Source organism: Pseudophryne corroboree, chromosome 4, assembly GCF_028390025.1.
Source record: "Pseudophryne corroboree isolate aPseCor3 chromosome 4, aPseCor3.hap2, whole genome shotgun sequence".
NCBI lineage: Eukaryota > Metazoa > Chordata > Amphibia > Anura > Myobatrachidae > Pseudophryne > Pseudophryne corroboree.
The window spans coordinates 398224603-398237897 of NC_086447.1; the positions used below are offsets into that span (position 1 = coordinate 398224603).

At 47.0% G+C, this 13295-nt stretch overlaps 1 protein-coding gene across 1 annotated transcript in view; it reads left to right on the top strand.

Annotated features, from left to right (window-relative positions):
* Positions 1 to 2304: 2304 nt before the first annotated feature.
* Positions 2305 to 13295, top strand: part of BAG2 (BAG cochaperone 2) — an 80047-nt gene continuing 69056 nt past the window's right edge. The window contains exon 1 of the mRNA XM_063919656.1: positions 2305 to 2678. Coding sequence (XP_063775726.1) covers positions 2554 to 2678 — 125 coding nt within the window. The 5' untranslated portion in view covers positions 2305 to 2553. The remainder of the gene's footprint in view (positions 2679 to 13295) is intronic.

Here is a 13295-nt window from a genome sequence, read left to right on the forward strand (position 1 = left end):
AGTGTAAAAATGTCCCAGTGTAGTAAGCAGTTTTCACTGAGCAGAAGCTTATGAATGAGGTCAGTGTTGTTTCCACTATTGCTTTATTGTTTTCCCCACTTGAGCTGAAGCCTCAAAATTTCATGAACAACATATTTTATCTTCTCGTGGAAAGGACAGGAGAAACATCAAACACATATTTATGTTCCGCCAGGAAGGAGGCAGCAGAGCGGAGGCGTGCTGGTAGCGTCTAGATTACCTTCGTGGAGAGAACCTTTCCCATAACCCCCTGGGTCCATGTCACACTCTATTTGGAATAGTAAAGTATGTCGAGCGGAGCGTACACCGAGCCCGAATCGTGGCGAGCGTCCAATGCTGCATAGAATTCCCCTCCCCCCCCCCCCAAACGAACGGAGAACGAAGAAGACATTTAGGTGCTGTAAGGGCGGAAGTTCTCTCCTGCCCTCTCGTTTTCTCACATCCAGGTCCTTAGCACGAAGGCAACATAGACACAACCGAGGCGTGCTGCAGACCAACGTTTGGCTGTACGGAGGGGTAGACGCTAGCCTGGCCAGCATTGACGGACCGGAGTATGAGGGACCGGAGTGAGCGTCCTTCCTGCCCTCAGGGTGTCTCTGTGGGAAGCCGGAAGACGGGGAACTGCAGGCAGATGCTGCCCGACCGGATATCCTGCGCAAGAACCTGCTACTGGTGGTGCTCTGTCTGACGTTTGGCGTGGAGGTAAGCTTTAAATTTGCCACCAAGAAGTAATTTACCCGCTGAACCTCTCATGTAGTCATTATGTTGCAGGTAATACTAATAATAGTAATGCCCCCACACATCTTCCTGTCATATACCTGTTGAACCCCTGTCCTGTGTTTACGGGTTGGGGCTGATATGCCATTGTTCAGGATGCCGGCAGCCAGAATACTGACCGTGGCATTCTGATGGTTAGAATCCTGACGGGAAGGTATGTATGTTAACCCTACCACCAAACCCTCCCTTTTAGTAGCCTAATCATGCACCAACACATATGCCTTTCATGTCACCCACTGTCACAGTGTGCTGGGAAACTAGGGGCGCCAAAGATTATATCTTGCCCCCCCCCCCCCCCCAACCTAAAAACGTTCTGACGCCCCTGATCAGGGGGAAGAGCTGCATGAGGGGATAAGATGTGTTAGGGAAGAGCTGTATCAGGGGGAAGAGCAGCATGAGGGGATATAGGGTAAATGTATGCCCACAGACCAAAGCAGGGACAAAGCTGTCCCTGGCTGTGCCAGCTCCGGCCTGCGCCGAGGATCTTGCGTGAGTAGCGAGATTCCACGCATGTTCCGAGGAGCTGGCTGGGCAGGGAGACAGCGCGTCAGCACTGAGCTACAGGTTTTATTCCCACTCGGTTGGTGGCGTGGACCCACCAACTGAATGCGAATTCCCCGCGTTTCTCAGGATTCTGGCCAGCATCATTTCACCGGCTGACGGAATTACGGTCTCCTGGACGCCCAGATCCCGTCAGCCGGTATATTAACTGCATCCCCTGGAGAGGTGGTGGGAACTCATCCCATGGCGGGGCTGGGCACATACAAACATACATGTGATGATGTAATATATGTGCTGCCAGTTTAACCGGGATTGGCAGAGCACCGCTGTATATACAGTAGTTGCTATATCTAATTATTACCAGTAAGTTACTTAGCGTTTTCTGTAGCGCATTACAGGGGTCATTCTGACCTGAACGCTCGCTGCAGTTCTTCGGCGCATGGCTGACAGCCGACGGTCGCTGGACGGCACGGTGGCGTTTGAGCACCGTTTGTTGGATTCAGTCCGGCCAATGCAGGCGTGGCCGGACCGTTTGGGGGGCGCGCCGCAGTGGCTGCGTGACGTCACACACAGCCGCTGCGAGCCGGTCAGCGACGAGTAGTTCCCAGCCAGCACACAAAAGCTGCGCTGGCCGGGAGCTACTCGCTTTTGTACTTCAGTGACGGGGCAGGGACTGACATGCGGGGCAGGCTAGCCCTGTGCTGTTCCTAATCGTAGCTGTGCTAAATTTAGCACAGCTACGATCAACTCGAGATGACCCCCTACATTGGGAACATAATAGTAATAAAATAACACTGAGTAAGAACAGGCAAAGAGGTAACAGGGACCTGCTTGCGCAAGTTTACAAAACAAAACAAAAAAGACTGACAAGTGACAACCACAACACTGAACTCATTACATGCTGCAGCAGCAACAGAGCACAATGAACACTGAAGGAGAGAAGTTACGAGCTGCATAATAAGTACAGCCAGAAGGACGAGACAAGTGCAGAGCAGCTGTGCACACACTGACCACACAGCAACAGCAGCAGCATGCCATGCGCTGAGGGCTGAGGGACAGTGAGTGCTCTGCAGAGATCCGCCCAGGACCTTGTTAGGAAATGTTTCACCCGTCTGTCAGAAGTGTCTAATGATGCGTCCAGTGTAGACTCTCTAGAAAGATCCTAGAGCAGAGTTGGTGCATCGCGGTCACAGCTACACCTATACACCGCCGCACAGACAGGGAGCCTTGCTGGTGCAGAGACTGGGGAGAATCGGCATGGCCCAAGCTAGGATCCAAGCCAAGACCAGCGAGGGACAGAATGGGGGCAAGTTCTGCCGCTCCATGTCTATGGCAGCGCGATCCAGTTACCTCCTGGAGAGTTTAGATGAGCTGGAGAGCAGGTAAGGCAGGTGTGATATGCTGGACACCATGAACCCGGCAGTTGACTTGTTCTGCACCCTGATTTTTAACAGATTGATTGCGGACTGGAGTCTTTCTTCATTTGGGATGGCCATCGACCATCGATGTTTAGAAAAAAAATCGATGGTCGCAAGCCGACACAAAGTAGTTTTACCATCGAAGATAGCAACACAGGTAGTTTCCCACCATCGATGGTTGCTGTGGGTCCTATATATATATTTTTTGGTTATTTTTTTTTAATGATTGCAGACAGTGCTGCAGTTGCTGTGCAGGACTAGAAGGTTGTCAGCCAGCCCCGCAGCCCTGTGCCACACCCGGATTACACACATATACAGTACACTCAGGGGCGGATCCAGAAAAAAATTACAGGGGGGGGGGGGGCACCATAAGGGGCGTGGCTTCGTTGGAATGGGCGTGGCTTCGTTGGAATGGGCGTGGTATTGCAGGAAAAGACTACCTTATACCCCAGTTTTGCAACCTGCACGCCCAGACGTTGGCCACCACAGGAAAGAAAAATAATCCTGATTCATGCCCCTTACATTATTTGTCATTTTTCCTCCTTATAGTAATGCCCAGTATACATTATTCCACATACTGCAATGGCCCTTAGACATTATTCCACACACAATAATGCACATGACACAATATGCACACACTGTAATGCCCCAGACACATTATGCCACACACCGTAATGCCTGTGACACATTATGACAGGAATCGCAATGCCCGTTATACATTATGCTACACACTGCACTGCCCCTGATACATTATAGCACATACAATGTCTGTGACACATTATGCCACACACTGCAATGACCTTGAGACATTATACCACAATGCCCGTGATATAGTATACCATACACCGTAATGCCTGTGACACATACCGCAATGCCCGTAATACCCTATGCCACACACCGCAATGCCCGTTATATATTATGCCACACTGCAATGACCCTGAGACATTATACCACATACCACAATGCCCGTGATATAGTATACCACACACCGTAATGCCTGACACATTATGACACACACCGCAATGTCCGTGATATATTATGCCACACACTGCAATGACCCTGAGACATTATACCACATATCACAATGCCAGCGATATAGTATACCATACACCGTAATGCCTGTGACACATTATGACACACACCGCAATGTCCGTGATACATTATGCCACACACCGTAATGCCCATTACACATTAAGTCCTACAGTAAGGCTTCTAATTACTTTTCAAATACCTGCTCGTTGTCAGGGGTTTCATGCACTGGGTGTCATGCTCGTTGCCAGGGGTTTCATGCTCTTGGTTCCATGCACGGTGCCAGGGGTTTTCATGCTCAGGGTGTCATGCTCGTTGCCAGGGGTTTCATGCACTGGGTGTCATGCTCGTTGCCAGGGGTTTCATGCACTGGGTGTCATGCTCGTTGCCAGGGGTTTCATGCACTGGGTGTCATGCTCGTTGCTAGGAGGTAGTCCTTGTTGCTAGGGCTGTGCTCCCAGTGCCACATATGTCCCCAGTGCCAGATATTCCCCCACGGTGCCAGGTACTCACATGCCCCCAGTGCCAAATATAGCCCCCCCCCCCATGTGCCAGGTACACATATACCCCCAGTGCCAGATATTCCCCGACAGTGCCACATATGCCCCCAGTGCCAGATATCGCCCCCCCCCCCCCAGTGCTATATATGCCCCCAGTGCCACATATGCCCCAGTGCCAGATATTCCCCCCCCCAGTGCCACATATGCCCCCAGTGCCACATATGCCCCCAGTGCCAGATATCCCCCCCCCCAGTGCCATATATGCCCCCAGTGCCAGATATTCCCCCCAGTGCCATATATGTCCCCAGTGCCAGATATTCCCCCCCCCCCTCCCTGCCAAATATGCCCCCAGTGCCAGATATTCCCTCCCCAGTGCCATATATGTCCCCAGTGCCAGATATTCTCCCCCCCCCCTCCCTGCCAAATATGCCCCCAGTGCCAGATATTCCCCCCCAGTGCGTCCCCCCCCCCTTCCTCCGCCGCCGCTGCTCCCCCCGCTCCCCTGCTGTTAGGAGGGACACGGAGGGCACAGTGCACGCCTCCCTGTGTCCCTCCTGTGTCTCCGGCGGCCGCGGGTCACTGTAATAAAGGAAGTGCTCACGAACGGCACTTCCTTTATGAGACCAGCGGCCGCCGGAGACCCAGGAGGGACACAGGAGAGGCGCGCACTGTGCCCTCCGTGTCCCTCCTAACAGCAGGGGAGGAAACGAGACCGCAGACTGACATGCGGACGCTCGTCCGCATGTCAGTCTGCACTAAAAATGACAGGGGGGGCACGTGCCTTGGTGCCCCCCCCCCTAAATCCGCCACTGAGTACACTCAGTATGTGTGTGCCTGGATTAGGGATGGACATCGGAAGCCCGCCATCAAATGATAGCTGGGCTTCCGACATTGAATTGTTTGATGCAATGATAACTGACCATCGCATCAAAAGAATTCCATAGAAGAAAAAAATCATATGATTAGTGCATACACAAAAAAAAAAAAAAATCTGTTTGCGCATGCGCAACCCTTTGCAGTATGGCGACCAGGGATGGGACTTGTGGCAGGACCATCACTACACCATCAAATGGTTACCATTAGATGGCGGCAAACATCAGAACGCCGCCATCAAATGGTGAAACCACTACCATTGCAACAAAAACATTGGGTTGCAAACTGTCGTAATGCATTGTCCATCCCTAGCCTGGATGGGCAGGCCCACCTCCTGTCTCACTGAATAGATAGGCTAAGCTCACCTGTCAGTCAGCAGACCAGCCTCCACCCCCGACACATATAAACCAGTTAGTGCTCTTGCCGGTACAGATGGTCCACCACGCTGACATGACAGGCTGAGCTCAGCTGTCAGCAGCCCAGCCCTGCCCCCGCTCCAACTTCTGAATCTACATTATGGGGGTCATTCTGACCTGATCGTTCACTGCAGTTCTTCGCAGCATAGCGATCAGGTCAGAATTGCGCATATGGCTGTCATTGCCTAGCGATCGCCTCTGCCTGATTGACAGGCAGAGGCAGTCGCTGGGCGGGAGTGGGTGGCACGGCGGCATTTGGCCGCTGTTTTGATGGCACGGCCCGGCCAATGCAGGCGTGGCCGGACCACGCGAGGGGCGGGCCGCAGCAGCTGCATGACGTCACACACAGCCGCTGCGAGCTGGGAGCGACGAATAGCTCCCTGCCAGCACACAAAAGCTGCGCTGACCGGGAGCTACTCCTGAAGTACTGTGCGATGCTTTTGTACTTCAGCAACGGGGGAGGGACTGACATACGGGGAGTGCTAGCCCTGTGCTGGGTGTTCCCCCGCATGTCTGTGTTCCTGATCGTAGCTGTGCTAAATTTAGCACAGCTACGATCAAGTCGGAATCACCCCCAATGTCCCTGGCTGGAGGAATTACCTTTGCATAATTGTTTTTAAATAAGACCTTTAACTCCAGTTAATTCAGTAGAAACTGTAAAACAAGAGGACACACAGGAACAGACTGTGCTATCTCTCTACAAAATCAGGACAATAATCCGATATAAGTAACGTTGTGTGTGCTTAAACCATGAAACCAGGATGCAGGTAGCATAGAATAATCAGCCTGAAGATCAAAGGAAATACATGGCAGGAGAAAACCGTCTCGCATAACTATATCATTTATATTTTAATGAATACATCGGGTTGGTGTGTAGTTGTATTGCTTCAAATGTTTTCCAGTTACATTTTAATTGCTCTACAAAACAAACATATTTAATATACAGGGGCATACATTTCTGTTGTTCTAATTGTAAAGCGCAACGGAATATGCTGCGCTATATAAGAAACTGTTAATAAATAAATAAATATGCATTAATAATAGTGGAATTGCTGGGATTATTTACACTCTATCGCGGCGAATATTTTCATTTTGAATGCAATTATCCCTGTTAAGTACTTGAGCAGGGCCGAAACTAGGATTTTCGTCACACGGGGCAAGGCAGTAATTTGGAGCCCCCTACCACACACACACAAAAACAAAAAAAACCCTATCAGACTAAAATAATCAGATTATCAAACATTTTGAAAACGGGATACTACTGGACAATATTCCCCTTTGTGCCTCAAATGCCCTTTGCGTCACATGCCCCGCCAGCGTGTTCAATTACATGCTCCTCTGCGTGTCCCCATACATTGCACTATATCATAACACTTCATCACTGCACTACATTCCACTATCCACTGCACTACATCACTATACTACATCCCCTACATGCTACACTACATCACTACACTACATCCCCTTATATGATACACCACAACGGTGCACTACATGCCGATATATACTGCAATACATGACCACACTACATACCCTATTATGGTACACTACATCACTGCACTACACCCCCCTATAAGCTACACCAAATCCCCCATCTGGGAGGCAAAGCATAGGTTGATACTGCTCAATGGGCGCACAGTGCGCTTCTATAGTAGCTTGTATAGTGCACCGCATGCTTGCCGCAGCATTGCATGGCAAAGAAGAGAGTTTAAGACAGTAGCCAACATGGGAGAGATCCCAGGTACTGGAGCTCACCCGCACAGCATCGGAGCCAGCTGCGGGCAGTCAGGTGGGTCAGATACATTGCCCTGGGAGCTGTCTGCTGTCTCACTGGAGCAGCACAGCACTGCCGGTAAAAAAACTAAACAAAAAAAACCCTGCTCCTCTGTAACTCCTTGGCGCCCCCTCAAATCCTGCACACAGGGCGCATGCCCCCTTAGGCCCCCCCTAGTTACGGCCCCGACTTGAGGAAACCCGCAGGGATAGCAGTAGCAATAACCAATGTCCCTGCAAGTTACTTCCCCGTAATTTTGGAGAAGTTTTCATGTTTGTGATAAACTCCTATTGGGGCATGCTACACTTGCGCACAGTGTCAGTTTCCGGGATTGGGTCCAGCACCGGACGGAGGCTGCAGGTGGGGTATCGAGAGATCTCTCTCCCACTACCATTCCTGGGGTATCGAGAGATCTCTCCCGCTACCATTCCTCCATAGGCTAAGATGAGTTTACACCATCTCAAGACGGTGTAAATAACATGGGCAAACTCTGAAAATGTTAGCTTTTCAGGGTTTAGATCATAGGGGTCAGAGCATAGTTCCCATTGATAATAGTGGGGATTGCTATATATAGTTCTAATTAGCATTCTGCAGGAGATTTCTGTGATGCTATTAGTACATAGCCACAAACTATAAAATTATGCAGACTTCAGTTTCTAGTTCATTTTATGGGGAAAAAAAGGCTTGATACATAGGCCCCATAATGTTATATATATTGCACTGTACTCTGCATACTGGACCATACCCTCCAACATTTCACAAATGACTAAAGGTAAAGAACAGAGTTAACGGCACAGGCGGAGATGTGCCTTGGCTATTACAAGTAATGTGGCTCTTCCTGATACATCTAACTATTCTCATTCCTCCCTCTATCACAGAGTTCAATACTTTATACAAATTAATTGGCTAATTCTAGTGACCTATAACCAAGTCATGCAGTTTATAACCAATCAGACACTGACAGACTATTTGTTCAAAGGAGACTGTATAATAAATCATTAATTTACCATGGATTTCCGTGCCCACTTCCAGACCACATTCCTACTACTCTTCAGCAGAAAGGAGTGGGTAGGACCATATTAACCCACTGCTGGGCCTGTAGGCTTTCAGGTATTTCGGGCCCTCTCCGGCGCTTCAGTCTTTCACCCCACTACAGCTGATATTTGGGAAATAGAGCTTATGCCGTCATGTATATTTTCAGTATTCACATGCACACTGATACCCAGTTGAAATAAAGTCTGCTATCACTGTCTACCCAAACCCCGATCAGTGTTAATTATGAGAAGGATTTTCAATTTAGTTTTAGTCTTAGTCGCTTACTTAAAATTGTAGTTGGTTTATAGTCACATTTTTGTCATTTTCTTTTGCTTCACTTTAGTCAAGATTGACAGTTGATCTCAGTTTTCATTTTAGTCTAAGTTGTTTTAGTCATTACTTTTGCAAACAGTTTAATGATATTGTAATGGATTTTGCTGAAGAACATTTCTCTAAAATTCCCTTGAGAAGTTTGCATACCTTTAACTACGTGTTTAGTAATCTAGGCTCAGTAGGCTGAGAATGTGTTACATACTGAGTCTGACTTACAGTAGTGCTCCCATATATCATATACAAATGAATGCCTTAAGTTTGTTAGAACAAACAAATGTAATACACAATCCTATTTCCTTCATGTGCAAGTCATATTTATTTTCTGCAAATATCTAGAACATATAATTTTATTTAAATCCCTACTTCCAGTGTTAATTCCAGTGTGCTTTGATAAGGATTTTCAATTTAGTTTTAGTCTGTCACTTTTTTTGCTTTGTTTTAATTAAAATTTAGTCAGTGGATTTCAGTTTTAATATTAGTCTAATTTTAGTCCTGAAATAAACTGTAGTCGACGATTACTTCAGAATTTTCATCGACAAAATTAACACTGACCCCGATACACCACTTCACAGGGACGCACTCTATTAAATCATTTTCTGACCTACAAACTGCGCACAGCCTACCGAACACACTGTTCTATCAATACTTACAAATTCGCCACTTTCTTTCCTCTCTACAATTAAAGTTTCCTCTATCGACCCCCACACCTCTTGAGAGACTCTGTATTTACAACCCCACCAGTAGAGGCACCATCTCCCTCCTCTACAAAACTATCCTCAGCCCTACACCCCCACCTCTCGAACCACATGAGCTAGCATGGGAGGCTGACATGGGGTGCCACCTAGAGGACGAGGGTTGGGATACAATCCGCACCGCGATTTCATTTCACAATGCTCCATCAGCGTAGCCATACGGGAAAACTCTTACAAAATATATACTAGATGGTACCTGGTACCGGACCGACTACACAAGATATTCCCCGACACCTCCAACCTTTGCTGGAGAAGCTGCGGCCAAGAAGGCACATTCTATCATATTTGGTGGACCTTGTTCAATACTGGACAAAGGTCCGCAAGCTTATATCACGACTAATTGACTTGCCAGAGCCCTTATCGCCTGCGAACCTCCTCCTCTGCTCTCCGCCCGATCACATCTCCAAAGAATCTAAAAACCTAGTTCTCTTCATATCTTGCGCAGCAAAATACCAAATTGCTAGTAATTGGAAGAATCCCGAAACCCCCAGCTACCAGGCTCTCACGAACAGAATCTGGTTTGTGGCAAACATGGAATACATTACTAGCCTTCGCCATAACACAGTTAAAAAGTTCCACTCCACCTGGCTCCCATGGTACAGGCTTCACGACCGCCCCCTCCCAGGACTTAACTAATGAAAGACCCCGCCTCGTAACCACAACCCCTCCTCCTATATCCTCTCCCCCCCCCCCCCCTATAAATTTTTTTTTTTTTTTTTACTTTTCCTCTTTCTCTTCCCTCTCCTCTCTCTTCCATTTTTTTTCCCTCCTATCCTCTGAACTCACGCCCCATTAAAGACGCTGTTCTATTCCCTCGTTTTCTCCCTCCCCTCATAGCTCTGGAATCTTCGGCTTCCAGTTCTTCTCTCTATCAACCATACCACACTTTTCTACCGTTCTCTCAAAGAAGTTTATTTACATGTTTTGTTTCTATAATGATCACTCTGTTTTTGCAATCTCTTGTTTACCGTTTGTATATCGACAGTTGACTTATATGTTTCTAACATAAAATAAAAATCATATGATGGAAAAAAATTAACACTGACCCCATTGTCTCAAAACAATCCCCACTAAGAGTGTGCCTTGCTACAGCAGAGAGTGCAAAGTGCTTTTAACCATTGAAGCCCTAGGGTGCTGGTGACAGTGCCTCAGCAACAGAAATTGACGGGGGGGACGGGTAGTCACAGTCTGTACTCTCTATTTCTTCTTTAAGTTTAGGGCTGGTGTTCAGGTCAGTAGTGAGGCTTCTGCTCCAAGTGATTTAGGTGGGATATGTATCACACTTTCTAAAAAGGGCATGTGGAGAAGGAACCACTCAGATTCTAGCCATTCTTTATCTTGTATATTCTAAAAAATGATAGCTAGAATCTGAATGGTTACTGTTTCACACAAAAATCCTGTACACAGGGGAGAATTTAGGAGTCAGGTCATCTCTATGGACATTGCACAATATTATTAGCCTGTCGTCTCCCCACTAGCATCTGGAGAGACTTTGCTCCCTCAAGCTACATGATTTTTTTGGTCTTTTATGGACTGAGAACATCCTTATCGGCAAACACTCACAAGACTGCTCCCGATATGAACCTAATCTTCCAGGCTCCTGGACTGCACATGTGCCCGTTTGTAAGACTCCCCCTGATGCATCATGGAGGATGTAGTCTTTGTTCGGTGTGCGAATAGCTGCGGCTGAATCATGGCACTAGAAAGGTCTGACCTAGAGGGACTGCTGTGCCACCCCCAGCTTGAGGCAACCCTAGGCACATGCCTCACGTACCTAGTGGGAAATCCAGCAGTGCCTACACATCATGCCTCATGTTATTTAAATCCGACTCCTACCTCCTAGTATATGCGCTAAACACCAACTTACAGGCTCTACCAGTATTGTTTACAGCAGGGTTTCCCAAACTTGGCTCACTAGGCAACCTAACTGTCCATGTTTTAAGCATATACATAGATGTGCACAGACGGTTTAATCAAACTGACTGAGGTACTACAGTATTTCAATCCCCTGTAATTAAGCATGGATATCCTTAAAACCTGTAATCCTAGGATGCATTTAAGACTGGGATTGGGAACTACTGGTTTAAAGGGAACTGCTACCTCTCAATTAGAACCTCTAGGTTCTAGGTAGCTGGTCTGTCCATATTCAGATTAATGAGGATCCATGGCTCCATTTTCATACAGCCACAGAAAAAAACTATACAAGACTACAGAGGACAATCTCTGTCCCACCTAATTTCTGTACTGAATGAACAGGGGTCTTCAGTACAGACCTGCAATAAACCACAGTTGGACTATTAGTTGTCCACTAGTGTTCTCCCATTCAGTCAAAGACTCTGATATTAGCGGTCTACCCTTCCAAGGGCACTAGGTCCTTGAGTGCTACTGTTAACTGTATCATCATACTATTTGATTTTCAACCCTGTTCTTTCTGTAGGTACCTGTTTATATTGTATTGTTTGCAAATCCCACTGTAATTCTTACTCTACTGCACTATGGATACTTTGTAGGGTCATACAAATAAACAATAATAATAGTTTCACTCTTGTACCACAAACTTTGGGTTGATTCTATATCGGAGTGGGAGAAGGGACCTTCTGACGTACCTAGGGGAGGAGACACATCACCAGGGGGAGGAGCTACGGGTGAACAGGGTACCCGAAAAGTACCCTTGCGGGCTCGCTTTTCTCGCCATGCTTCGGGCCCGGTGGCCCGCTCCGCTTCGCTCGCCACCTGATTACTAAAGGTAATAGTTGGTGGCGTGGATAGTAGAGGAACTATCCCGCTGGCATAGCTCCTCCCCCTGATGGAAAAGGTCCCTCAGCCCACTTGATTCTAGCATCTACCATAAACTTTGTCCCTCTCTCTTTTTTTTTTTTTTTAAATCATTACTCTCCCAGGAGCATCCAAGTATCCAAGTGCTGAATGAAGACTGTTAGAATTGAGAAGTAGCCATATTTTTCAACAGTATGCACTTGGCATCCCAGCAGTCAGAATCCCGACGCTCACAATACCGGCCAAAAATTCCATACCCATCCCTTTACAAGGGCAAGCCTCTTGGGAAAATCCCTGAGTACTTTTTTCATATTTACCTAAGAGACAGTGAGTCTTTGTTGTATTTACTATGAGTATCTTTTCGTCAGTCTGTTTTGTTGATATTTTATTGGCATAATTTTATAGTTCTATTTTGAAGTGCAATATAATGTCAGTAATTTTCAGTCATTTTTACAGTACAAAATAATTACAGTTTAGAGTTGCCAAGAATTCTTCTTCTATTACAGGACTCTGGCAATCAGTGTTGTATTAGCATATAATACACGCAATTTAAGGGCTCCATACATCTGCCACGGCTTTCTCCGATCCATTTTGCCAATCAAAAATGCCAATCGGCGGCGGCCATCGTGATCAGCAATCCGTTGGGGCAATTCTGCATGTTAAAATTTATTCTTTTGACGATCCCGAGCTGTTTTTGGTCAGATCAGTCTCCGCCACAGGCATTGGGGGATCGGGGTATTGCACCAATCCATTGCAGATGTATAGGGGCTTTTAATCAGAGAATTCTCTCACTCTGCATCTGGTATAAAGCCGTGCAGGAGGTTTTGCTCAATACAGCTACTGTAAAAATGATTCTGCTCCAGTTGAAATAGTACAGTTCAAGTGTAGGCTTTTAGATTTGTTTTTCTTTTCTCCAGTTTATTGTGCTTTGAAATCCTTTACTCTTTTAAGATAAAATGATGGCTGCTATGGTACTATTAGCATGAACATAATTGCAATCCCTACTCACAGTTTTTTGGTTAACAGTACAGTATTACTGAGTAGCTGTTGTCAAGCCTCCTTTACTGTCTGTATATATGCAGAGAAAGCAGTGC